This window comes from Festucalex cinctus, chromosome 19 (assembly GCF_051991245.1).
Source record: "Festucalex cinctus isolate MCC-2025b chromosome 19, RoL_Fcin_1.0, whole genome shotgun sequence".
Lineage (NCBI taxonomy): Eukaryota > Metazoa > Chordata > Actinopteri > Syngnathiformes > Syngnathidae > Festucalex > Festucalex cinctus.
In genome coordinates this window covers 9,396,054-9,424,048 of record NC_135429.1, presented here as the reverse complement: position 1 = coordinate 9,424,048, position 27,995 = coordinate 9,396,054, and the positions used below count along the sequence as shown (strand labels likewise).

General features: G+C 41.1%; 1 protein-coding gene across 1 annotated transcript; it reads right to left on the bottom strand.

Annotated features, from left to right (window-relative positions):
* Window positions 1-34: 34 nt before the first annotated feature.
* Window positions 35-27,995, bottom strand: kcnk9 (potassium channel, subfamily K, member 9). The gene is made up of 2 exons (XM_077507033.1): window positions 26,951-27,995; window positions 35-4,145 (listed from the first exon to the last, which is right to left on the bottom strand). The coding sequence occupies exons 1-2, from the start codon at window positions 27,531-27,533 to the stop codon at window positions 3,256-3,258; spliced, it is 1,473 nt and encodes a 490-aa protein (XP_077363159.1). The 5' UTR covers window positions 27,534-27,995; the 3' UTR covers window positions 35-3,255.

The following is a 27,995-nucleotide window of genomic DNA, read 5'->3' as shown; positions in this document are numbered from 1 at the left end:
TTGTTGATTATTATAAATCAATCTTGGTTTTCCATAATCAGTTTCAACGTGTGTTAATATGCCGGCTTGTGCACAATTTCTTCAAGGCACGTCACTGTGTAAAAAAATACATATGCCTCTTTTTTTTTTCCGTTGTCGTATTTATTCCAAAGCTTGATACAAACATATAAGCCGGTCATGTTCCCATAACGAAACAATGCTTATCTCACACTTGCCTGTTTACATTTGTCCTCACCCAATCAAGATTTGATCCAAAGTGGAATGGTGCCGGTGCGCTTCTCCCATTTGAGGAGACAAGGCAAGATGGACGGGGATTTCAGCGAATAAACATGATTTTTCATTGGATACAACTTAATAAAGGGACGGGGAAAAAAGAGCTCTTATAGTCTTGTGCGGCTTATGGAAAGCTAGAATTGGTATAAACAAACAAAATCCAGTTGAAATGCTTTCACCATGCATTCAGAGACCAGCTGTGAGAGAGAGAAAAGGCAGATTGGGCTTTAGAACAGGCCGGAATGGTCTCAAATATCTACAAAGGAGACCCGGCCTGGCGAGATGATGCACCTCAGTAGTCTTTCTTGGAAAACTTCTCCGACTATTTGAAGGACAACTTATGTATGTACATTGTGTGTCGTTTAGAAAGGAGCAAAGCAAAACAAAAACAAGGCGATTGGTTCAAACCTGAGAGCAAACATTATTGGCGAGTTTGACCAGGTGGGACATTTAGAATGCGTTGAAGTAAAGCAGAACTCGTTGAAACACAGAATGCCAATGAAAAACGTTTGATCCAAATAGACTGTAACTTCTTGGAACAAAAACTCAAAAGGATCATGCTGACGTTTATATGACGCGTAAAACATTTTCTCATCCGCAAACGAAGTTTCGGAGTCTGTTAAAAATGTGTACGCTCTGAGGGATTATTTCATCAGTGGTATGTATGTATGCTATCTTCTAATTCATGTATCCGATGCTGATGCAGCCTGTTGATCTCGTGTCACATCTTTTGATGGCAAACCCAAAATATCATTTTTCAAAAAAAGAAAAAAAAGCCTATTTCAATAGTTTCAGATGGCGAGCAGGAGTGTTGAACTTCAAATTCTGGAGAGTTTTAGATAAATATTTGATGTCTAGTTGCACGTTTTGTCACGAACAAACATTCACATCCTCTATCGGGTTTAACTCTGGATATTGACTGGGAGTTTGGTGGACAACAGTTGGTCACAACATATCAGATTCAGACGGCAGCAGGTTCGTTTCTTGTCTTAAATGAATCTTTTTTTTAGCAATAAAAAAAAATTCAGAGTTTTGGAGCAGTGTGCTTAAAGGTGGTACTAATCTAAATTGGCATTATTCATCATTAGATATTTGAAAGGAAGTGTTGAAAGAGGCTACGGGGTTGGACAGAATTTATTTGCAGGAACTTGAAAAGCTGATATCTCATCATTCGGGCTGCCGTGTCGTCATCTGCCTCTTGACCTGAATGTCGCTTTATAGAAATGATGGATGTTCACTTTATTTAAATCCTGACATCTTCTTTTTTAACTTGCAATCACCTTTTCTGCCACTTTAGAAGAGGAGCTACAGTGGACCTTCAAGATGACTTCACATAGACGCATTTAATTACAAATTCTGGGAAAACTAAGGAAATGGCACAAAAGGCACCAATAAAAGTGTTTGTGTTAGCGGATGCCGTTCGAGCTCGCTTGGCCAGGTATGATCTTTAAAGCTCCAGTAAAGGAGAAAATAAGGTCGATGATATTAGTAACGGCAGCATGATCCTTTGGATTCCAAACAAAACTGGCTGGCGACAGACAAACGAATGTCACAAAAAACAAACTGATTTTCCATTGCACATGCTAATATCAGCGACAATGTTTGTATGTGATGGCTTGTAGAAAATTCCTCTGCGACGGGTTCTTCAAGTTGAAACGAGCGTCCTCCCTTATGAAAAAATAGCATTTCCCCAAGTGTGCATGGTTTGGTAGGAAAACGTTTTTAAATGGGAAGTCAACCCAAGAATTTTCTTTCTAATAATGTTTCATACAAGCCCACTAGTCAAAATACGGTATTCTGATTATTACCGTGTTTGTGGAATGTGAATTAAGCAGAAATTTCCACCCTTTTTTAATCTATCTCCGGGGGCGGCCATTTTGCTACTTGTCGACTGAAAATGACATCACGTGCCCAGGGCTCGGTAACAACCAATCATGGCTGAGTTGGGTCATGTGACATCCTCAAGCTGAGACGTGATTGGTCAATACCTGAGCCCTGAGCAACTGTGATGTCATTTCCAGATGACAACATGTAGCAAAATGGCCGCCCCCTGAGATGGATAACAACGGGTGGATTTTGCCACTTAACTCATATTTCACAAACCCAACATGAACAAAATTCTGTGTTTTAAACTAGCGCGGCAGCATAGAATATACTGCAGGGGTGTCAAACATACAGCCCGCGGGCCGGATCAGGCCCACAAAAGGGTTAAATCCGGCCGGCGAGATGAATTTGTAAAATAAAAAAAAAAAAATGTCGGACTAATTAATCAGCCGGCCACAATCAAAACATCTAAATTTGTAATTTCACAAGCAGTCCTCAGATGAGCAATGCAACTTGTACGGGAAATCGTAGTCCTGGATGTCATTATTTTACACACAACTTAAATTACGGTTTGTTTAATCTTTTTTTTTTTGTAATCATACACCGACATAAACGTGTTAAATACGACACAAATTCAATTACTGGTAACACAAATAGATATGACAAGGATTAACGTCCTTATAACATCATTAACTGCGCCACACAAAGCATTCCGGAACGTATACCAACAAAATGTTGCCGCGTTCCATTTGCATTCGTGTTATTTTTCGGATCAATATGATTACAGTTGAGGTCTGTAAATTAGGGCTGGTCCACGAAAATCTGCGTATAAATGACGGCAATTGTTTTCAAGTTATATACCGTTATTTTCCCGATGCGGCCCACTCGATAATATATTTTCCTCCATGCGGCCCCTGAGCTAACATGAGTTTGACACCCCTGATATACTGTAAAGAAAAAATTGGCGTTGACTTGCCATTGAAATAAAAGTTTTCTAGAGTCCCTCTGGAAAGTCTATCAAGTGTTTGTGTTTGGTAATCCCTTGAAAAAATAGACATCCATGCTTCATGCTTTGCATCCCATGAGAGTGTTCTCCATCAGGAGCAAAAAAATAAATTAAAAAAAACAACAAGAAAAAAGGGGAAAGTGCTTGAGAGACTAGATGGACTTCCTCCTCCTCCTCATGAGCTGGAGCTTCTCGGTGAAGCTGTGAAGGCCCGGCGACACCGAGCTGATGGGCGACGGGTACAAGCTGTTCTTCAGCGTGCTGGGCGAGATCTCCTCGATCTTGTAGGAGATGGAGTGATAGTAGTGGCCCGGGTTGAGCGAGTTCTGATGGGAGAAGGCACATCCCAGTCGGCCCATCAGCCCCCCGGGGGCGGGCAGCTCTGGCGAGTGGTAGTGCAGGCAGGAGCACACCGACTGCAGGTCGCTCATCTCGTCGCCGCCGCCGCCCTCGCCGCCGGCCGGCCGCCGCCGCCCCCGCTGCAGCGACTCGTCCTGCTGGATGCGGATGATCATGCTGCTGCGGTTGCCGGCCAGCGAGGCTCGCTCCTCGGCGTCCCGCCGCTCGTCCTCGCTGTTCATGGTCAGGAAGCGCAGCACCACCAGGTTGAGGAAGGCGCCGATGACCGTCAGGCCCACCAGGATGTACATGAAGCTGAAGGCCACGTAGAGGGGCTTCTTCTGAAGGGCCCTGTTCTTCTGCAGGGCCACAAAGTCCCCGAAGCCGATGGTGGTCAGCGTGATGAAGCAGTAGTAGTAGGACTGGAAGAAGCTCCAGTCCTCGTAGTGCGAGAAGGCGGCGGCGCCGATGCACAGCGTGCCGATGCAGGAGAAGAAGCCCACCGTCACCATGTTCTCCATGGAGACGTCGGTGATGCTCATACCGCAGCACTTCTTGATGCGCTTCAGCAGGTACTTGACAAACGTGTTCATCCTCTCGCCAAGGCTCTGGAACATCACCAGAGTCAAGGGGATGCCCAGGACGGCGTAGAACATGCAGAAGGCCTTCCCCGCGTCGGTTCCCGGCGCCGCGTGCCCGTAGCCTGGCAGGAAGAAGATAGAAGTGCATTAGTTGGAAGTTTTTGTTTACAGCGGCGGCTGCCAAAAAAACAAAACAAAAAAAAAAAGCAGAGGTGGAACTGGCGCACACTACCTTGGGAGGGGGAGGGGGTGTTATCCAATTAGTTTGCAGAGAGGTAGATGAGTTTGGAAGAGGGAAGACTAATGCGGAGCCAGTGGCGCTTTTAGCTAATGAAACTTAAGCTGCTGACTCACAAACGTTCAAATATACGCCAGTGGTACACTTTGAAAAACTCTTATTAGGAATGTCTTGCAAACAGCTGTCCCATAAGCGGGCTTGAGCCACGGAGCCGCTCGCTGCTATTAGCAGAATAATGAAATATTGGAAAAGTGCAGCCAGTTTTTCTTCGCAAATGTGGTTGCACGACAAAAAAATAAAAAAAATAAAAATAAATCTCCAGCCACATATCGTTTCTGTATGCATTATCCAGAATTAATCATGTATTATTTTGTGTCCGGTTCACATTTTCAACCTTACATGTAATACATCTTATTATTCCATATATTAATCATATATTTTTTTTAATAAATAAATATACTCTGTGTATATAAAATTATATATAAAATTATTTTATATGTACAATCCCTAAACATAAAGGGGCACACTCAAAGGAAAAATCGAACAATGTAGCTGTAAGCTTACACAGGAACATTTTACAGTAAAAAGAAGGTTTTGGTACCTGGTAACTCAGCGATTACTAAGGAGTTGAGTACTCGTGCTAGTATTTGTCTGAAAAAATGGTACTGAACATCATTACATACAAATTTGTATTTTTCAAGTAAAAAATAAATAAATAAAATCCCTCGAATAAGAAAAAAACGTTCTAGAAAAAGTTGGAATAAGAGTTGTATTTTTAATAGTATTTTTTTTTTTTTAGAAAAAAAAAAGGTGCAATTTAAATATTAAAGCTGTATTTCTTTGCGAAAACAATAGGATTGTTTGGGAAAAAAGTTTTAATATGAAAAATAAATTGGATTTTTTTTTCCAAAAAAAGTCTTGATACAGAATAAAGTTGTATTTTCTTTCAAGACAAAAAAAAAAGTGGTAGTAGGAATTTTTGGAGGGGCGAATGTTTTAAGATTATAAATAAAAGTTAGCCTATATTAAAAATATTCTTACTATTGTGAGGGGCAACTTTTAGATCAAATCCAAAAGTACGGTCTTAATATTATGATAATAAAGAAAAAAAACAACAACAACTCATTAATAAAAGATTGTTACTATATTTAGGAGAAAACATCTTAATATGAGAGAAAAAATATGATGTCAAGTATATAAAAGGTTATCATCGAATGTCTGTACTGTCAGGTCAAATCGGTTTATTATTAGTTTGTAAGCTTTAAATGTGCACTCGGTGTCCCACACAGTACAGTATTGTTTTAAACGGCGTGCGCGCTTGTAATGACTCAATGATGCGTTGTTGTCTTGGGAACGCTCGTATTTGTTGTGCCGGGCGCAGGTGCTTTTGTGATCTGCGTGTGTGCACAGGTGACGCTCGTGTTTGTTTGTGCAGAGCCACAAAAACAAACATGTGCACACAAGAAAAAGAATGGCTCGAAATGAAATGGGAAAAGACAGTCCAGGCGAGGAAAGGTAAACAATCGTGACATCATCTGCGGTCGCTCACAAATATTACATCATCGGAAAAAGCAAAAGGAAAGAAATGCGATATGTGTGATGCATGCGCAACATGCACGAAAAAATGTTTTAACTTCTGCCTCCACAAGTGAAAATGCTTTTATTGTCTTTATAGGTTGTTGTCTTTGTCACCAACATGTTCTTAACTCATTCACTGCCATTGACGGAAAAAGACGTCAAATGATGCATTTTTGCTGGGCTGACAGTGAATGTGTTAAGGTTTTAAATGATGGGCAAAAAAAATGTATAACGTGCCCTGAGAAGAATAACATAACTCTTCACTTGTGTTCCGTGCGTCAATGCTTCCACTCAAGAAAATAACGCTCCACTCGATCCCATCATCAACTGTGCATAAAGCAATGCTAGTTGTCCACAGGTGAGAAGCAGAGCACCTGCCATGTTCTACACTCGCAAGACCACATCAACACCGCTCTGCTCTAGTGCCGCATGAGTCAACGTTTGTTTGGCTGCTTTTGCACTTCACTTATTTGGAGCGTCTGCCCACAGCGACACGAGTGCGTGCGTGTGAGTGTGCGACGGCAATAGCAGCGCTGGACTTTTGAGTCATTGATGCTGAAATTGAAGTGACACAGCATGAAAGGGCAAATTCCATTATGATGGCTCTCCATTATAATATCATACATTTTTCAATTATCTCATCATGCAAATTGTCACGACCTAATGAATACATTACGCAGATTTCATAACAGCGAGAAGACAAATGATAATACGTGTCCAGCTATTTAACAACCTGACAGGGTATCGTGAGAAGATTACTGCATATTATACATATAATTAATGATGACTACAGTAATTCAACACTACAAGGTCCCTTTATATTTAATGGTCTAAAAGCTACATTAAAAAGTGAAAATGTTCTAAATGGATCTGCTCTCTTATTGTACATGTCCAGAGATGCTACATAACATTAGCATGTCAGTATATTTCCTGTAGTTACATAGGGTGGACATTTCCATGAGGTCAAAAAGGAGAACGTATTTAAAAAAAATAATATGTGTTCCCTCGCTATAACGCGGTTCACTTTTCATGGTTTTGCATATTTTTTTAGTGCAATTTTGCATGCATGTATATATATATATATATATATATATATATATATATATATATATATATATATATATATATAAATATATTTTTTACAGTAATGTACCTATTTTATAACATTTATGAAGGTTGAACATTTAGAATGTTTAAACAAGAGAGAAATGTGAGAAAATGTAAATGCCTCGGGAAAAGTGCATAGACTGTGTTGTGAGGGGTTTTAGAGCCTTAAAACATGATATAATAATAAATGCAAAACATAAAGCTAGCTACTTTGTGGATTTCATTTATTACAGGTCATTTTTGGAACCTAACACCAGCGGAAAATGAGGGAACACTGTACATCAGACTCTTTCGTCCATTCAATATTAAAAGATGTCCGGCAATTTTTGCTAGCGCTGACTTTTTCGCTGCTGTCAAAAGAGGACGGCGAGGATATGACATCATCAGGTAGCCACATGTGGCGCTTTGTTTCCATTTATTGATATACGAGATTTTTAACTGAAGCCACCCTTGACCAATAACAGACCAGTTGCGACAAACGCAGGGTGGGGCTGATGTTGGGTCACGTAAACCCAACCTCGGCTTTATTTTCTTTAAAAAGGACAAATCAGCATCCTTCTTAGGGCTGCGCAGGACGCAGGACACGTCACTGAAAATTAGGGTTGTCCTGACTAAATCAGGACACCTGGCCACCCTATCCTACAGGATATTTCTTAATATATATATTTTTTAACCAGTTCGTTCGTTAGTTAGTTAGTTGGTGGTGGTCTACGCTCCACCAAGGCACAACAATTTTTCCACAAAACTTTGTTACATTGAAGAACATTTTTAATTTGGGTGATAACGCTAATTAGAAGTTTTGTTAGATTTTCTAAGATTTTGTGGTTTGAGTCACTAAAGCGTTTACCACCCATCCATTTCGTCTAGGATGGTACCCCCGTCTGGGCAGCACGGTGGATGAGTGGTTAGCACGCCCGCCTCCCAATACTCAGGACGCAAGATGGAGTCCAGGCTCCGCCCCTTCCTGGGTGGAGTTTGCATGTTCTCCCATTGCCTGCGTGGGTCTTCTCCGGGTACTCCGGTCTCCTCCCACATTTCAAAGACATGCATGGCAGGTTAATTGGGCGGTTAAGAAAATGGATGGATGAATGGTACCACCGTCTAACAACACTTTACATAATGCTCCACGAACGAGGAAGTAGTCTGCTCCCAGGCAAACAAACGCAACACTCCACGCTTTTCTTGTTTCACTTTCGTTAACGGTTCCATTCTTGTTAAATTTGCAGTCGTTCCAAATGAACAGTTGGCCTTAAGAAAAAAAAGACCAAAAAAAAAAAAAAGAAGCCAGCTAAATTAAGTATAGCAGTCACATGAGTTCTTAGGCTGAATGGTTGATTAAGATTAAAATGACTTCCATTCCTGGCTGATGTCTAACTTATTCACCGGGTATTTCCTGACCCACCAAGGACTTGCACGCAAACACCTCAATTCGACCAAACAATTGTTGAGTTATGTAGGTGAAAATCAAATGTGAGAGAGCCAATAAATCATTCCATCAAAACAATCTTGCTCCTGAATAATTAAGATCCCCAAAGTGAAATGATGGTTTTGGCCCTTAAAATCAACGACATGTCTTTGGACCAATATGTTTGCTGTATGACTCATTTTCTTACATACATCCACCTTTTCAAAACAATCCACTGAACACAAAACCAACTACAATGGTCGACTTTCACCCCAGCAGGCAAAGCTGACCAACTTTATGAGGGCTCTTCGGTTTGGCTCTTACAAATCATCAGCTTAAAACAGCTCACATACAGGTGTTAAAAAAAATAAAATCTGTGTTAACTTTGCTTTAATGGGCATGCGTTTGATTTTTATGGAGATAATTGGGCTCCGGGGGGGTCATAGTAGCATGGCATTTGATGACTGAAGGGGGTGGCGCTCACCTATTGATGCAGAGGAGTGCTTTCAATCTCAATCACCAAAGGCTAGAAAAAGTGAGAAAAGGGCAGATCGGTTCTGCTTTAGGGCTCTTTGTGAATGCCGTATTTTTCCTCAATCAATTTTACTCAGCAAGTTGCAAAATCTGTGGACAAATGAGGCACTATTTGCGCTATGTATAGAAGACGACGAAGACAAACAGCAAGATTATGCTCGGATAATTACAACAGTACATGACATGCTTCTTCCTACTACATATTCTAAAGATAATTTTGAATAGCCAGGAATGAGTTTGACCCAATGTGAGGCAACAGACATTTTATGCCAAAAGGTCAATCGCACAAGCTAGCTATGAAAACAATAGACGCAAGTGTCACGCAAGTGCATGGTATGCTGCTCGTTGGTCAGAATTAAAATCCTTGACTGAATGTTAGGATGGAACTCGATGCAAAAGTTGCCAAAAAAATAATAATACACATGACAGTGCATGATATGCTACTTTCAGGTAGGAATGAAAAGTTAAATGCTAAATGTGTCAACACAGACATCAAAACCATAATTGGATTTCAGGTATAGTCATGACAGTGCATGGTATGCTGTGTTCTGCGAGAAATTAGAACTCAGGATCGAACTTGATGCAAAAGTTGCCAAAAAAAAAAAAACTACACATGACAGTGCATGATATGCTACTTTCAGGTAGGAATGAAAAGCTAAATGCTAAATGTGTCAACAAAGACAACAAAACCATAATTGGATTTCAGGTATAGTCATGACAGTGCATGGTATGCTGTGTTCTGCGAGAAATTAGAACTCAGGATCGAACTTGATGCAAAAGTTGCCAAAAAAAAAAAAACTACACATGACAGTGCATGATATGCTACTTTCAGGTAGGAATGAAAAGCTAAATGCTAAATGTGTCAACACAGACATCAAAACCATAATTGGATTTCAGGTATAGTCATGACAGTGCATGGTATGCTGTGTTCTGCGAGAAATTAGAACTCGATCGAACTTGATGCAAAAGTTGCCAAAATAAAACAAACTACACGACAGTGCATGATATGCTACTTTCAGGTAGGAATGAAAAGCTAAATGCTAAATGTGTCAACACAGACAACAAAACCATAATTGGATTTCAGGTATAGTCATGACAGTGCATGGTATGCTGTGTTCTGCGAGAAATTAGAACTCAGGATCGAACTTGATGCAAAAGTTGCCAAAAAAACAACAACTACACGACAGTGCATGATATGCTACTTTCAGGTAGGAATGAAAAGCTAAATGCTAAATGTGTCAACACAGACATCAAAACCATAATTGGATTAGGGGTATAGTCATGACAGTGCATGGTATGCTGTGGTCTGCGAGAAATTAGAACTCAGGATCGAACTTGATGCAAAAGTTGCCAAAAAAATAAAAAAAATACACATGACAGTGCATGATATGCTACTTTCAGGTAGGAATGAAAAGCTAAATGCTAAATGTGTCAACACAGACAACAAAACCATAATTGGATTTCAGGTATAGTCATGACAGTGCATGGTATGCTGTGTTCTGTGAGAAATTAGAACTCAGGATCGAACTTGATGCAAAAGTAGTCAACAAAGACAAAAAAGCCTGCAAAGGAGATTGCTGTATTCCATCAAGGTAGTCATGACGGTGCATGATATGCTACTGTATGTTCAACTAGGAATTTAAAAGTCTGCACAGAATGTCTATTTAAATTGATGCAGCACTTTTCAACAAAGATGAATAAAAAAGGAAATTGCAGTGAGTCATGTTTCGCTGCTGGCTACTCGCATGTCTCGCTACTATTAGCATGTTTGGACAGAATGTGACATAATTTGTCGAAAATGTGTATAGAAAGGCAACAAAACTATGAGTAAGCGGTTTTTAGGGAGTTACAACAGTGCATGGTATGTTACTAATAATTAGAAAACATGCACAGAATGTGAATGAATTTAACGCTTTGTCTGGAAGTCAGGATCAAATTTAACTCAAGAGAGACAAGAAAAATGCGAGAACAAATTGTAGTATGACGTGCATGATATGCTGCTTGGAATTACAAAATACTTGCAAAAACCACCATGTTTCATTTAAGTCATAGTTTTCATTTGTCTCTCACTAGCATCATGCATTATTTAGAACATAGTCAAGGCTGAGACTCATTAGTGCCCACGCCCAGTCTCGCCATTAACGCAACAAGTGTCCAGCACTTGCTTAAACCAACGCCTTTTCCTCGTTTCATCCGCGGGTTCGTCTGCCTCCAACCTTCTCAGGTAGCCCAGAGGTGTTCATTGCTGCGGGCTTTGGCATTTTAATGAAGGTCACGAGGAGCGCAGAGGCGAAAAGACATCAGACGAGTGAAGGGGGGTGTCGAGGTTAACTGGGAGATCGTCAACTGTCAGGAATTTTCCCAGAATTCATTTTCACATCAAATGTATGGGCTCGCATCACACTGATACAGTTTCATTTATTATTACTTTTTTTGTGAGAACCAAGATTTCTTTTTCATTCACACAAGGTGCTAACAATTTTTGTCCACCTGTGGAAATACACTTTTGAGTGCATCTACTGTACAATCATCAGTCACAAAGTTAGGTAGGAAAATTCAGATTTTGATGTGACACTGTGCTTTGTTTATTATTGTGCTTGTCGTATAGTTTGGATTGCACCGCACCACACTCGGAGATTCTATTGAATATATTGAGCTGCACGAGTGCGATGCCGTACACGTCTCCACCATCTCAGGTAGAAGATTCAAACTCACCAGGGATGGATGCTAATAGCAATGCACGCCGCCTGCATTGAGATGTTCACATTTCATGTTCCCCAGTCAAGTTAGGTGAGACTCCCGTAGTTATTGTAAAAGGAAGCGCCGGGGTCGCATGCGCCGGCAATTACCGGCTGAATGAACGGGAATGAATTCACCTGGCGATATGCATCCACCTTTGTTGGCCTCTTTGGAAAAGTCGGAAATGTCTAAAGTAGAAGTTGCCATTCACGCGAGAAAAAACTATTTTCCACATTTTGGGGTAGATTCACTAAAGGTTGCGTAGCCTTTGCGCGGCGCTAACCGGTCAAAATGGAGCAATCCGGCAGCGCCTAATTCACTAAACGCGCTGCCAACCAGATTGCGCTCCGGTGCGCTGGTGTTATTTGCACGTACGTAAATTAGGTAATTTGCATATATTTGTCGCATAATATGCCCACCCCAATGCAAATGAGACTCATTGATATACAGCGTCTAATTCACTGACGCCAGCGCTAATAGCCACACGGAGTTTGCGTGACGCAAATAACGTTTTTGGAAAGCATGTATTAACCTGCCGCAACCTCGATCCCGGGATCATGACAGCAGTGCATGGTGGCATGGTGAGTCCGTCCCCCTCAGGCTGATCACACAGAGATGAGAGAGAGAGAGAGAGAGGGAGGGGGGACATTTTTCTATATGTTGGTTTACGACACATGACGTAACCCAGACTGATCGGCCATGGCAGATCAGCATACGATCATTATTATGTGCCAGATGCATACTGTACGCCCACGTCAACCTCTGAAAATATTTTAAAAAATGATCGCACCAATAATTCGTACTTTATGAATGAATGACGTTGTTGTCGTCCTGGCGCAAAATGAGGAAAACGCTTCTGCGCCTCTCAGTCCAACCTCGCTTTCTGACAATGTCATCTTTTCCTATACAACCATGTTCTTGGCGCAAATCCATTGCCATGTGTGGTAAATCAGGCGCAAATTGCTCCCAGCTGTCAGTTTTGTGGGCGTGTTTGCGCCTTAGTCAATAGGTGGGTAACTGGGTGCAGACTGCGGGGGCAATATTTCGCACTATTAGCGGACGTAGTGCATTCTTAGTGAATATGCCCCTTTGTGTATAACACTGCATTTGTAAATTCATTTTCAACAATCTAATGATATTTTAGCATTAAAAATATATTGGTTAAACAGCGTCTACAAGCTGAAGCAGAAACTTAAATGATTGAAGGATTCGGCGGGAAGAAAAAAAAACAAAACAAGGCCGGCAGCTATAAACACGAGGAGGCAACAGATGCACGTGGCGACACGCGGCCGGCCCGCACACGGAGCGCGGCGCCAAACAATGCGAGGAGCTGTCAAGACGATGCACACATCCTCGCCGGCGTCTGCCGCGTGACAGCGACAGCTTGTCACATTTCTAAAATGCGATCGGGCGTCTTAGCAGAAGGGCCGCTGGTGACCGCCCCTGACCCGCATAGTCTAAAGGTCACAGACCCTCAAGCCAAGCTGCAACTGTACATTTATAGTCCAGCAGGCTGTTCTTGGATCTCTGACAAATCAAGTTAAGCTGTAAAAAAAAAAGATTCGTCACATTTCCATTCATTTCACTGGTGAAAAATGATTTGAGATGCGTGAAGAGAGTGGTCAAAGAAAAAATGAAACTCGCAAGTCAAGTTGCCACTGTACTACAAAACAATGAGTCACCAGCCAACTTATCTGAACTCATTATAGAACCACTCAACAATGCTTTTTTTTTTCTTCTTCTCCTTCCTATAGCAACACTGCCGGCCACAGATAAAACACAGAAGAGGAGGGGTGGAGTGGTGGGGAATATGAAGAAATGACTCATGCAAACTTCAAGGTAAACTATAATTTCATGTTCCTATTTGACAGCAATTTGTTTCCTTTTAAATGCGGTCACTTTGAAATGTTTCCCGTCCTCCGTGATGTCAGCTTGTGAGGGAGTGACTGCAGCATTCCCACTGATGGAATTCATCGCAAACTGCTAACTGCACTAATGCACAGCATACGAATGACAGGATTGCAAATAATCCAAATGTATCATTTTTTATGCTTTAGGTTTTTAGTTTTTAGTTTTCATGAAAAAAAAACAACAACAAAACATATATTGTTTTGACCCCCCCCCCCTTGTCAGGTATAAAGAAATAAACAATTTGCTGTTTAATTGTATATAATTATTTGAAATTTGTATAAAAATTAGCAAATTTAAAAAATGGTATGATCATTTTTTGAGTTCTTTTTCAAAGAAAAAGAAATAAAAAAATTAATTAAATTAATTTGTTTGTTTTTGCAGAATTTATTTTATTTTTTTTACATAATTCCTCCATAAAAAAAGAAACAAACAAGTAGGGTCCAGTTGTCACTTAATGTTGTGAGTTTAAAAAATAAATAAATAAAAAAGAAAGATATTCACGATTCGCTACTTGCAAAGTCACAAATTTGTTTTTGTTTTTTCTTTTAATGCAAGCTAGCCTCCATTATTAGCTCTAAAAAAAAAAATCTCAGTTTTGAGCTAAGGTCAAAGCCCAATCTAATACGAAAGTAGTGCTGTGGCGCCATCTTGCATCATCTCAATGCAAAGGAACTATGTTGAAGTGGGGGAGGAATTTCATTTAGGCCCCATCTTAATAGAAAAGATTTACTTGGTTGCCATCTTGTGGCGTCTATAGGTAATTATAAACTTTTTTGAGGGGGTGTCAATTACTTACAGATTTTTTTGTTATATATTGCATACTTTACAATGGACAATGACAACATTTTGAACCATATCTTATTTTAAGTTACCAAGACTTCCAAAGATTTCACTTGATCATCTTCTTGAGGCTTCTGTCAGTCATCTACCACCAGATCCACCTCACAGGCAAACAAAAGAGCTCGTGAAACAACATTTAGCCGAGGACAACAGACGCAAATGGGAATAAAAGCTTTTTCCTGCTGCTCAAACTTTTTTACGTGGCTGCGCCCATAAAGAGACTAGAGGGATGCCGATGAACGGTCAATTATTTAAAAGTCGTTAATGTCTGCCGTGTCAAGTAAAACCGGAGAGATGTTTGCCTCATCTATAATCTGCAAATGAGTTTTAATGCTACCAACAAGGTGTTTATTATGAGCAATAACAAAATGCCACAACTGTGAGGTGGCCGGATTATTTCGGCAAAGGAGAAGTGCTCACTAAGACAGACTTGTGAGCAATAATTGAGAGAAATAAGCCTTCTCTGTATATACGGTAGAACGTCTTACATCTTTGAGTTGAGCTCATGAAAAATGACATGATGATTCCGTTTCTATTCTTCAGTATATTTTTAGAATCTCAACTTAATATCCTGAAGATGTTACATTAAGGTCATGTAAGCAAACGCTTGCCATTTCAAATGAGGACTGCTGCGTCCCAGGTGTCAACCTCGGCCCGCGTTATAGGCTGCTGCACCTAATGAAGCTCGTCGGCCTGTGTCGGGAATTCCGGACAAGCGAGCGCTGCTAAGCAACAGGCACTTGGCCGGTTCCCGCTCTGAAATCGCTTCCTGAGAGCAAGTGGCACCAGTTGGCCTGTTGTGGCCTTTGCCCCCTCGGTGCAGTCACACTCGCAACAGCGCCAAACTCGACACCACTTTTTTTTCCCAAAATATAATTCACCAAACTGAAACTGTTAACGTATTTGGAGAAAACAAACACACACAAAAAAATGATGTAGTATGCATGCCAGGCCAGTAGTTGGCGATGTCACAGGACATGACACCGTTTTCCAGTGGAAATATCAATTGGGATTTTTGAGTTTTTAACTAAAAATGATACTAATGGAAGATTTTGTGACTCCAAAAACTTTACGTTGCACATAAACACAATGTTCAAATGCTAAAAATAGTTTTGTTGTGACCATTATTATTCATATACAAAATCTTTTTCTTTTTCAGTTTCAACTTCTTTGATTCAAAATAAATGAATACAATTAAATAAATCTTTTTTTGACTTCCATCCATCCATTTACTTGACCGCTCACTCCTCACACGGGTCGCGGGGGTGCTGGAGCCTATCCCAGCCGGCTTCAGGCAGTCGGCGGGGTACACTGAACTGGTCGCCAGCAAATCGCAGCCTTTTTTGACTTTCAATAACATATTTTATATGAAGTCACTTTTTTTTTTCTGTTAAAAGTTGCAGTTTAAAAAGAAAGAAAAAAAAGCATGATTTTCCTCAACAATTTTTGACACATTAGTTGTTTTTTGATTTTCTAAAATTACAAAAAGGTTCATGTTTGATGCTGTGTTTGTTTTGTTGTGATTCTGTAAAGCGCTTTGTAATAGCTAAGAATGTTTGAAAGCACTATATAAATAAAGATGACTTGACTTGGCTTGACTTGACTTGAAAGTAGGCTAATCTTTCGACCAGCTCAGAGCAGGTGTAAGTTGTGGCGCGGTGGATCTAATGCAATTTTGATCAAAATGCAGGCAGACTGACTCTGAACATGAGTGTAGAATATTGTATAAAGTATGAAATAGATAGATATTTATGTAATCTACTTTGACATGGACAAGAATAGGGGGACTCAAGTCATAATATTCTGAAAAAATACCACAAGAATTAAGTCAGAGTTGTAAAGAATTTAAAAAACAACAACTTTTTGACTAACATACTTTTGTTTTCATTAAAATGACTAATTCATTCTTACAAATTGATTTTCATAGCGTTACTACAAACTGACCAAATAATCCTTTGTCAGACAGCATGAATAATAAGCAAACAAAACCAAAAACAAAATACACACACACGCGGAGCTCATCTCACAGGTTTACAAACTGTGTGGGTCAACGCTCGTGCCAGCTTGTGTGCATTTGTTTTCCACCCTGCAGGGGTGCCGCATTTAGCAGCAGAGACACTACTCGCGCTTATTCCAAAAGAAATAAATAAATAGCGGACCACACACTGTTCACGATCCGCCAACACACATTTTCATGCTGCTGTTATGTGCCGATAACTCAGAGGAGTTGCACGCGCACGTGCGCACGCACACACACACACACTCCCACGGAATCAAGTGGTTGTGAGAAGACTGCGTGGGAGCGCATTACAGCGCAAAGGCTTCATGGGGAAGATCATTGTCAGCGTCCAGCAGGAGAGAATTAGCAGCAGGTGGTCCTGGTGGAGTCATGTCGCTCACATAATCATCACTGATATCATATGCTGTACTCTGAGGCCTTTCCTCTCCTGCGATTACATAAAGATGGAGGCAAATGACTCGTTTTTGTCAAAATGAAGCTCCTCAACTCACTTGAATGTTTAGGACGGGAGATCACGAGACCAGCGGTTAATTCAGGGGGCCACTTTCACTCAAAGTTGATCTCAAGTGGCTCAGACCAGTATGTCAGTGGCCTCATAAGCAATAAATAATGAAATCAAAAATATTCCCTGTTTTGGGGGGTGCAAATTGTAACAAGTACGTTATGAAAGTATTACAATTTATTATTATCTTTTAGCAGAGCAATCTGAATTATTTTTTTTTACAATTTTTTTTCCCATCAAATCCTGAGTAACAGCCAAATTTAAAAATGTAATTTAAGTGGTTGTCAGTGTGCAGTGGACAACATTAAAAACAGTTAATTGTGGGAATGCTGAGCATTCCCACATATGTTATTGCAATTTTATTCTCGATTTTTTTTTGCCGCGTAACAACTCCCACATAATACTTCCAATTTACACTGTTCAAATTTCAACTAGCTTAAAAAATTCATGCCTCCGGGGATACATATATATCGTCTGATTCCACATTACTTACAGTATTTGCACAAGTTAACATTCAATATCAACTTTTCCCCATTAATTTTCAATGGGACAGATAATGAACTTTTTTAAAGTATCACTTTCTACACCCACTTCCATACATATCTTATCATCATTATCAGGTATCTGACACTGCTCGGTGGCACAGTTGGTAAAGTGCGTTGCCCAGTAACCAGGAGGTCATAATTTCATAATTTATCTCTCCATTTATTTCATAAGCATTCCTCATGCATTCCAATCTTAGCATTTCAGCATTCCCACACAATTTCTCCAGAAATTGCACTTTGTCTAGTTCTAGTGAAAAAGTGCATTAGACTATGACATAAAATGTTGGGAAAATTGAGCACATATTTGTACTACATATCATTTTCTGCATTTATTATTAGAACAGCTCTACCTAAAGTAAATTTTACGGATATTTTGGAGCATATTCATCCAATAAAACGGCATGACATGCTAGTACTGAGGATCGAGAACCATTACATAATCACAAGTAACAAAAGGTTAGCTGTGATTTCCCTTTGTCCTTATCTTCGCTGAAATTAAACATCTCAAACCAAGGCAAAACATGCTTGTTGTCTGCCAAGATAGCAGAACATTTCATTTTTTAACTTTTAAAAACTTTAACCAGGCATTTGAACTCATTATTGAGATTGTGTTATTGGTTATGGATAAGTTTAATTTAAAATAAGAAATAGTTTAGTTTTTTAAGACACGTGTTTGTTTTTAAGCTACCGATATGTTTACTTCAAGTCCAATTTTCCTCTTGTCTTGGCAGATCAGTTTCCTTAAATTATCTAATATATTCCTCATTTCATGACCTCCTCTTTTTTTAACCGTGTTTTTGCAGTTGCACAGCAGCCATGAAATAACAAAACAATCAGCTAGTCAAAGCTAAACATGAATCCTGCTTAGCCTGTTTTTCTTTCTGTCTGTTTGCGAAAGCTGCTTTTTATTCCTCACAGCCCAGGGCAAAGTGATATACCGGGGACAGATATCAAGCCAGTTGCAATTAAATATTGCAGGGCCACATCTCTAGGTGATACTCGTGCGTTAGAGCACATTATATTTTTTTTTATGTTTTGATGGCTTTACCAATAGTTGATAACATTTTTACAAAGCACTTTATCCTCTGTTCACTTTCCGTAGTGATCGACAAGCCAAATGCTAAAGTCAGCGGCTAACGCGCTACCCCGGTCACGTCGCGTACACCTGCTCCTCCCGATGAGATCCAGCTGTATCAACAACTCCACCTTGACAAAGATAACAAGATGTCAGAACATCACCAAGGCCAAACAGTAGTGTCCAGATAGCAACAGCTTCCTCCCACTGCCTAGCTTAGCGACTAATGTAACGCTAAGAGAAACAAATGACTAACGTTGCAGAAAAATGTGCATATTATTTAGAAGAAGAAGAGAATGAAGATGAAACAACATGGCTCTCTTTCAAGAAGTATTTTTTTGGTGCGATTCTGGTTAATAAACAACGGTTGAGCTTTTTAGCATGAAAGTTCGCTAAGTCTAGCAAAGCGCGCCAAGTCAAGATGCTGAACTCAGCCAAGTTTTTCGACTTCTTCTCTACCGTGGGGCACATTCATAATTAATTCACAAACCCCCCAAAATTGCCCAAAAGTGGTCCGTGGACAGCAGGATGCCCGCGAGGCTAGCTAAACGCGATAATGGCTCCCCGGGGGATTTCAAACACGCACCACATCACATCTGGATACTTTGTCCAACATTCTGTGCAAGAACATTGTTTCAACTAAAGAAAGGACTTATGCTAGATACAAAGACACACTATTTGTACTAAATACATTTCTTTCATCAAGTTAAATGTAATCTCCCATGGCACACCTGGTGAGAGCTTTGAACACCATATGGTGGAAAAAAAAATATATATATAAGGGCACTTTACCATGTATATTTTTTTTTTACAAGAATTGTAACTTTACTACTACGTTAGGATACCTTAGTCTAGTTATAGATTACAACATGTTTCTGTGTTTACGTCTTAGCTCGAGGAACGGTTCCCCGTTGTAAACAGAGCACCAACTGCATGTGTAATCTCTACTTTTTCAAAAAATATGAGTTTAAAACGACTTCTGTTTGCTATACTCATCAATCTTCACCAATCACTTGATGATTGTATTTGCTTGGCGCCATCAAACATATTCACTGCCTATTTGCGCTCTCATCCCTCCTCGAACGGAGACACTTGATCACGTAGCGTGACGGGCTGCTTATTGAAAAATGTTTGCCGCCAATAGATTATTTTCACTTTTCCGAGGCCGCCCGCCGTGAGCTTGATGGAGGCTTTCGGCGCGGATCGATGGGAATGTTTTCCCGCCGTGCCGGTGATCGCCGTGGGATTCGGACGCTCCGGAGATGGCGGCTCTGGAACCGCGCTGGGCCCCCTCGGAGCGTAACGGTCTGCCCCTCGGCTATTAGAAAATGTGAGCAGCTGTCAATTCGCATTGAAACGTCTTATATGGCGACACAATGGAGTCAATGGAAAGCTTTGGCTCCTTATTTAGCTACTAGCATGCATGATGATTAGAAAAAGGAAGGCAAATCCATTTCATATTTGTAAACAATAAGCTTAACGACACTTCCTGGTGGCAGAAAAGTGACTGGCTAATTCACCTGAACTGAAAAATGACAACATATATTTGTTGTGTTGCGCCACCAGCATACCTCAAAAGGCGGAGGTTTTTTGTTGTTGTTTTTTCTTTAAAAGATATCTAAATAAATCCAGCTGAACCTGTGGGTAAGGAAGATATATTGAGCGGATATCATAAATAGTACTCCAGAAGGTCACAAGACTGTCTGGTGGCGGAGTTGCCACTTCTAAAGGGACCAAGTGGAAAAACAAACGTCCATCATCGGGTTTGCAAAAGCATTTTCTCACAAAATGTTTGCTTGGGTTGTCTTGGTATAATTCTGCAAAATATAATGGCTAGCCTGCTCCGTGCCATTATTTCGAGCAACAGTAAAAGTTGATTAACAAAAAAAATAAAATAAAATACATTACAACATAATGACGCAAAATGTACTTTAGCTACGCCTGAATATCCACTGTCTATTTTTTAATCAACCGTGTCAATTACAGTCAGCATTCTGTTTTCCTTTGAAGAAATTTACAGCACAAAAAGTTGCCAGACATGTTGCCAGTCACTTCTTCGAAAGATATTCAATCAGAAATGTCGTTAAGTAGGCTGTAATGTTTTGGCCTGTACGGAATCACGTGTGACATCATGATGCTGTTACGTTCTGAGGTTGGATCCCAAAACGCAAATAAGGTTTAAACTATTTATTCACATAACATCCAGAGGCGTAAAACAAACTTGACTAGACGAGAAACAATGAGAATGCATCGAGAATCACGAGACGCCAAGCACCCTTGGGCTGCGGAGATGCACCGAGGAACAGAGGTAATAATCCGACAAACACACACTTCTCGGTTTGGCTTAAATAGACAGTCAATTGATCGGATTGGCTGTGGCTAGACATGTGGGTAACAGGACTGACATGGAATTATCTGATTGGCTGTTGACCTAGTACAGATTCTTGACATCACATATCCTGACATCACATAGCGTTTTCCCAGTTGAAACCAGATGATGGTTACATCAGTTTAAAACAGACACTTGACCTCACGGTCATGACCAAAATATAACCCTTGCGTGACCCATACTTAACCCTGGCATGACCCAGTCGTGACAGACGCAAATTGTCTGCGTGCTTTGTGTACAGTTAATGCTAGCCTGCTCAGCGCCATGCCAATTAAAAGTTACTGTTCTATACCTGTGTCACCCTTCTTACCTACCTAAAACAATGGCAGAAGATATAACACAGGCAACACTGAGAATCCACTTGCTTTCTTGCAATAACTTAGCTCCGCCTCCAGTCATTATGCTAACAAGAACTTTGCTAACAAAAATAACTTTCCTTTGTGGATTTTGACAAAAGAATGCCAGAGACCTCTTTTTTACTCTTAATATGTGAAAAATTAAGTCATCGCTTAAAAAAGTTGCCAAATTAGTTAATAACTCATTTATAACAACTTTATTAACGCTTTATAAGCCGAGTAGTGATCTGATGATCTGTAAATGTTTGTGTTGTCACACTGGAATTTATCACATAAAAAATGACGTACAATAAACATTATGACCTCACAAAAAAAAAAAAAAAAAAAACTTAACATATACGTAATACATATATGTAATACATATGTCTTAACATATACGGAATACAGTTTATCTGGAACCAGAAAACAAATTTTACTCAATTTGTTTTTGTGTCCTCATGTGGCTGTTCAGTGAGAACTGTCTTTAAAAAAAAAATCATTGTGCATGTACAGTAGACCATATATATGCCCGTGTTGATATTTCCGACATTTAGCCGAGAAGACTTTAGTCTCCTGGCAACGTGGCGCGCGTCGCCTGTGTCGCCGCGGCCGCCCTTGTCGTGAGAGCCTTTGGTGCAGCTGTCGTGGCTAAGTGTCACATTCTGTGCAATTACGCCCTCAAATCAACAGAGTCAAGCTGCAGGTCAGTCGGGGTGAAAAGGGAAGAAGGGGACACTTGTAGCTTTTAGAATAACCAAGAAAGCTCCTTTTTGACCACAACGGGGACGTAGGAAGTGGCCTAACAAGTGATCAACGTCTTCTTATCAATGGAGTTTTGGGAAGCGACACCACCAGCTGCAGATTACGTTCCTTTTTTATCTCCTCGGTTTGATATTCAGTGATAACTTCTATTACAACCTAAGAAACCAACAGGGTAAAAACTATGTGTTGTAACAAAAAGCTCATTACAGTTTATGCATAATTTGCAAAGTATGCACGCATGTTTATTCATGAACTACACATATTACATACAGCAGCTGTTCCGATGATGCGCTTTACAACTACGAGCGCCGTTGTCTGCCGCATATCAAATGAGACATAATTGCAGCCGTTAATGGCGTGCGACTATAGTGCTACATGATAACGATGCAGGAAATGGACCTAAATGGCCGTGAGATCTCTTTGAAGCACTTCAACAGAACAATATAGTTGTGGGGAATGCTGAAGCATTCCCACATATGTTATTGTGATTTTTATTCTCCACACTTTTTTGCCGCGTAACAATGCCCACATAATACTTCCAATTTACATTGTTCAAATTTCAACTAGCTTAAAAAAAAGTCACGCCTCCCGGGGTATATATCGTCTGATTCCACATTACTTACAGTGTTTGCACAAGTTAACATTCAATATCAACTTTTCCCCATTCATTTTCAATGGGACAGTCATTGAACTTTTTCTAAGTATCACTTTCTACGCCCACTTCCATACATATTACACAACTTATCATCATTATCAGGTGTCTGATACTGCTCGGTGGCACAGTTGGTCAAGCACATTGTCCAGTAACCAGGAGGTTATAATTTCATAATTTATCTCTCAATTTACTTCATAAGCATTCCACATGCATTCAAATCTTAGCATTCAGCTATTAGCATTCAGCATTCCCACGCAATTTCTCCAGAAATTGCACGTAGTCTAGTTACAGGATAGCGTTTGATTAGCTAGCTTGTTTTCCGGGATGCTAATTCCATTTTTGGACAGTATGATAAGTTTAGGTGCACTTTAAATAAGTCTTTACAGAAAAGTATCTATATTCAATTCAACTTGATGGGGAAATGAGGGGGGGGGGGGGGGGGTGATTTGGTTGCAAAACTGTGCACACCCCCTTAAAACTGTTGATGTCACTTACAGCACAAGGTCTAGTCCACAGAGAGACAGATTCATTGTTCCGAGATATAATAGAATTTTCAAGACATTAAATATATCATGGAAGACAGCTATTAAGTCGAGCAAATATGGCACAACAGGGACATGACTAAATAACTACTCATCGCTCCAAAATTGACAAAACACAAGAAGAAATTTGGTGAGAAAGGCGACCAGAAGATCGACAGAAACTTTGAAGTAGCTGCGGGACTTGCTGGCCAGTAATTCCTGTTTGGTATATCGACGCCTTCTTAAAATAAGTCTTTTTTTTTTTTTCAGATTTTTCAAGAAACACATGATTTTGGCAAAATATAATAATAATTGCAACAATCTCCCGTCTCTTCATTTGTATGGACTATGCTGGCAAGACGGAAGAGTTATTTTACAAAGAAAAGCATCCATGTCACGGTTACATTTGGTGAAAAGTTGTGATTTTTTTTTTGGTCAAACGAATGAACAGTTGCATGATTTTACACATTTAACAAAAATGTTTAACTCACTTCACACCATGCGACTGTGTTGTGTTCTTCTGGTCTTGACCAGGAACACAAAACATCAGCTATCTTAATCGATATCTTATTTTGTTTCTTACAGAGCTGCACAATGACAGCCGATATAATTAGTTTCCGCAAACAGCTCCGCCGACAAGGTCCAAATGGTTCCCTTATCTTCACCGCCCCAACTTTTCCACTTGTTCAATTTCACCGGGTCCAAATGATCGTTTGATCCCGCAACCCGGTCTCATTATTTTGCCGAGAAAATAATCCTCGCAGTTGAGAGTTGATAAGACGGGCGGGGGGGAAAAAAAAAAAAAAAAAAGGCTCAATCCTGAGCGTGAACGTGAGTCAGCCTCGGTCCACCCAAGATGACTTCATAATGAGCTTAGGTCCGAGTGTCAGTCACACTCGCTGGCACAATACAATCAGCTCCAAGAATTTCCATGTAAACTCGCAGGGTTCGAATTCAGAACCTCTGCACTGCACACGTTGAGTTTCAAATAACTGATCAGCAGTTTATCACAGAGACAACACACTAGTAAGTAGATTCTGTACAGTAAATTTTACTCTAAACTGAGTCTATTTGGTCCCACTCTAAATAGAGTAAAATTTAAACTTGGAAGAGAAAAAAATAAAAATGTTTTTGGTCTCCTCTTGGATATAAGCAAATAGTATATAGTGACATAGCTCAGGTGGTAGAGTAGCAGTCTCCCAAGTTGAAGGTTGTGAGTTCGTTCCTCAACCCTTGAGTGACTTTTTTTAATTTTTTTTTATTTTACTCTTTCAAGTGTAAAAATTACTCTAAATTGAGGCTATTTGGTCCCACTGAGTAAAATTTACAGAATTTACTGTGTAGTTACTACTACTAATATTTTTGTCACTATTGTAGTCAATTTCAGCGCACTAGTGGGACATTTGCATACTAGTGTAGCACAGTTACAAGTGGGCCTTTTGGTGCTACTAGCGTCACTCAGTGTTATTACTGCAGCACAGTAGTTTACTACTGAGTTTTTATTGTGTACTATTAGACATAGTAGTGGAACATAACTCATAACAAATGTTCTCCTAACCACAGTGCCCTTGACAATCTACTAGTGCAATGAATGGTCTTACTAGTGTGGACAAAGAGCATAGTTACTACTAGTAATGATTTTGTCACTATTGTAGTCAATTTCAGCGCACTAGTGGGACATTTGCATACTAGCGTGGCACAGTTACAAGTGGGCCTTTTGGTGCTACTAGCGTCACTCAGTGTTATTACTGCAGCACAGTAGTTTACTACTGAGTTTTTATTGTGTACTATTAGACATAGTAGTGGAACATAACTCATAACAAATGTTCTTGCCCTTGACAATCTACTAGTGCAATGAATGGTCTTACTAGTGTGGACAAAGAGCATAGTTACTACTAGTAATGATTTTGTCACTATTGTAGACAATTTCAGCACACTAGTAGGATAACATTTGCATACTAGGAGGCACATAGTGGGCCTTTTGGTGCTACTAGTGCGCGACACATGGCTACTGTGTTACTAGTGAGTTTTAATCGTGGCACTAGTAGCGGCATAAACATAACTCATATGTTCTACTACAGTGCCCTTGTCAATCTACTAGTCAGTGCATTGAATGATCTTACTAGTGTGGACAAAGAGAATCCACAGTAAATTCTGTACAGTAAATTTTACTCGAAGCTAATTTGGTCCCACTCGAAACAGAGTAAAATTTACACTTGGAAGAGAGTAAAATAAAAACAATGTTTTTGGCCTCCTCTTGGATATAAGCAAACAGTATATAGTGGCATAGCTCAAGTGGTAGAGTGGCAGATTCCCAAGCTGAAGGTTGTGAGTTTGTTCCTCAACCCTTGAGTGACTTTTTATTTTACTCTAAAATGGGTCTCACTCTAAATAGAGTCAAATTAATTTGACAGAATTACGCTGATATGGCCTCGCATGTGCCGGCTAATTGCCCCGTGCCCAAAACAAACGCGCCACCCCGCAAATGGAGGGCACCCTCGGGAGGCCTGTGAAAGACTTTTGGTTGGCCAAGGCGTCCTCGTTTGCACACGGGCAGGCCGCAGAGAACGCCAGCGCTTGATAACAACATGAATATTACAGTGGCTCGGGTTAGCCGTAGCCTGGAAACAACAGCGAGCGGCGAGCGGTCGGCCACGGCTGGCGGCCGAGGCGCCCCTCTTAAGTGTTGCCTGGCAAAAAAAAAAGTGGAGGACTGGGCCCTGCGGTGCATTAGCCTCTCAAGCCCTCACCTTGAATAACACCATGTGACTCCCCATTATGGAGCGGCCCCGTGACCTCGGCACAAAAGAAGGGGAGGTCGGGTGGGGGGTTCAAGCCACAATAAGGCAACAAGTGGAACACAGTCAGCCCAACAACACGTTTGCGGCTGAGACGCACCGGCGTGTAAAAAGAAAACGAGCGGCAGCTGGAAATAAATCTTCATGACGCAAATGCACGCCGGCAATTAGCATCAAATGGAGGTGACTTATGTTCCCTTTAAGGGGGAAATCATCAACAATAAATGCCAGCTATAAAAACACAACGGGAAGAGAGAAAGAAAAAGATGTTCTCTTCTTTTTTTTTATCATCCTGAGCTCTGCACACTTATTGTTGCTCTCTTCCTCATGTTTGCTCCAAAGAGGGGCCATAAAGGGGGCGAGGGGGACGTCATAATTGATGGTGATTGGCTCATCAGGTGTCATGTCATCCCTCAAATCTGATACATTCAATGTGTGTGTGTGATTGTGCACTATATTATATATATGGAGAGAGATAGAGAGAATATAGTGTAGTATTGTATTGTGGCCAATCAAGACATTTCTAGAAAGCACTTCCGTTTCTTTGCATCACAATAATTAGTACGAAAAGTATACTAATTTTGCAGCTGTACCAAAAAAAAAAAAAAAAAAAAGTCAAACTGTTGCACAGCTCACAGTTTGCCTCTCAACACCAACATGTCAAGTCTAATGTGCAGGTGGACACCGAACGAGAGAGGAAAAACGCACGTGTGTCAGGTCATCGTCAGTGACGTCACTGCCTAGTAATTAAGAAGCGTGATTCTTGCCCACACAAACTTGTCAAACAATCTCAATAGAAATCCAAATAACGCGTCAAGTGCGCGCGCATTCATGGTGCCAAAAAAGTTGAGTTAAATGCGCCAAAATGCTGCGTCAACTAATCCGATTTAACGCGCGATGACGCCAAGGTTAGCGTGCGTAACCAAACTTTGAACAAGCAACCAGCAAATTCAACGCGAGGCGTGCTGCTTACCGATGGTGGTGATGACCGTGATGGCAAAGTAAAAGGAGCCGGCGAATTTCCACTGCACGCCGGCCCTGTGGGGCTCGGCCTCCATGATGATGGTCTCCAGCCTGCGGTAGTCGTCGTCGCTGATGTTGTACTTCCCCTGGAGGCGCCGCTCCTCGGCTTCCAGCTGCTCCTTCTCCCTCATCTCGAAGTCGGACTCCAGGGCGTCGAAGACGGCGGCCCCCACCAGCAGGTAGGTGAGCGTGCAAACGATCAGGGATAAGGTCCGCACGTTTTGCCGCTTCATGGCCACGAGGAGCCGGCGAGTGAGGGGCTCATGTCCCCTCGTGTTCCCCGGGATGGTGCGACGGCAAGGGAGGAAGCCGAGCGGACTGCGCCTGGAGCTGGAGGACGCGCTCCGATGACGATGATGGGCGCCTGCGGGGCTTGGGCTTGGGCTGGGGCAGCGGGACGAGAAGCCCGGATCGCGCACCTGGTTGGCCGAGAGACACAAAAGACTGCTGGAGCGCCTGGACCAGGAGCCCTGCAGCCGCGAGACCCTGCGCAAGACCCGTCCGAACCAAGTCCTCCCGGTGCGCAGTGCCATCAACGAGCTGCTGTCAGTATACCGCCTGCCGGGTTCCGCCGACACCGCGCATCATCTGGACATCTTAATATTCACGTGCGCGGCGTGGGGAAGCATCCTTCCGAAGTTTCAGCACCAACCTGTTCGCTGCCACATCCTCCAGCATGCACTTTTTTTTTTTTTTTAATTTTTTATTTTACGCACGCATTCCCCACGCAGAAAAATCGGCCGCAATTATTATTTTTTTTCCTCCCTTATCCTGAAAACCACCCAGCGAGCATCCCGACAAAATATGCTGAGTGGCCAAAAGAAGCCGCGGAGTGCGCGCCACTTGTGGCGGGGTTCAAATATTCCACGCGCGCCGAATGACAACAGGTTCCATCGCGAGGGTGATCAGCTTCCACCGCGCGTGCGTGTGTGACGTTTTAGGGGGGGGGGGTGAAGACAAATAATATGCGTAAATGGACCCCGCGTGCGTGCGTG

Coding starts and splice junctions, on each gene's coding strand:
- kcnk9 (XM_077507033.1), bottom strand. CDS start 27,533: ATGGCACTGCGCACCGGGAGGACTTGGTTCGGACGGGTCTTGCGCAGG. Junction 4,146..26,950: donor CACGGTCATCACCACCATCG/GTAAGCAGCACG, acceptor TCTTCCTGCCAG/GCTACGGGCACGCGGCGCCG.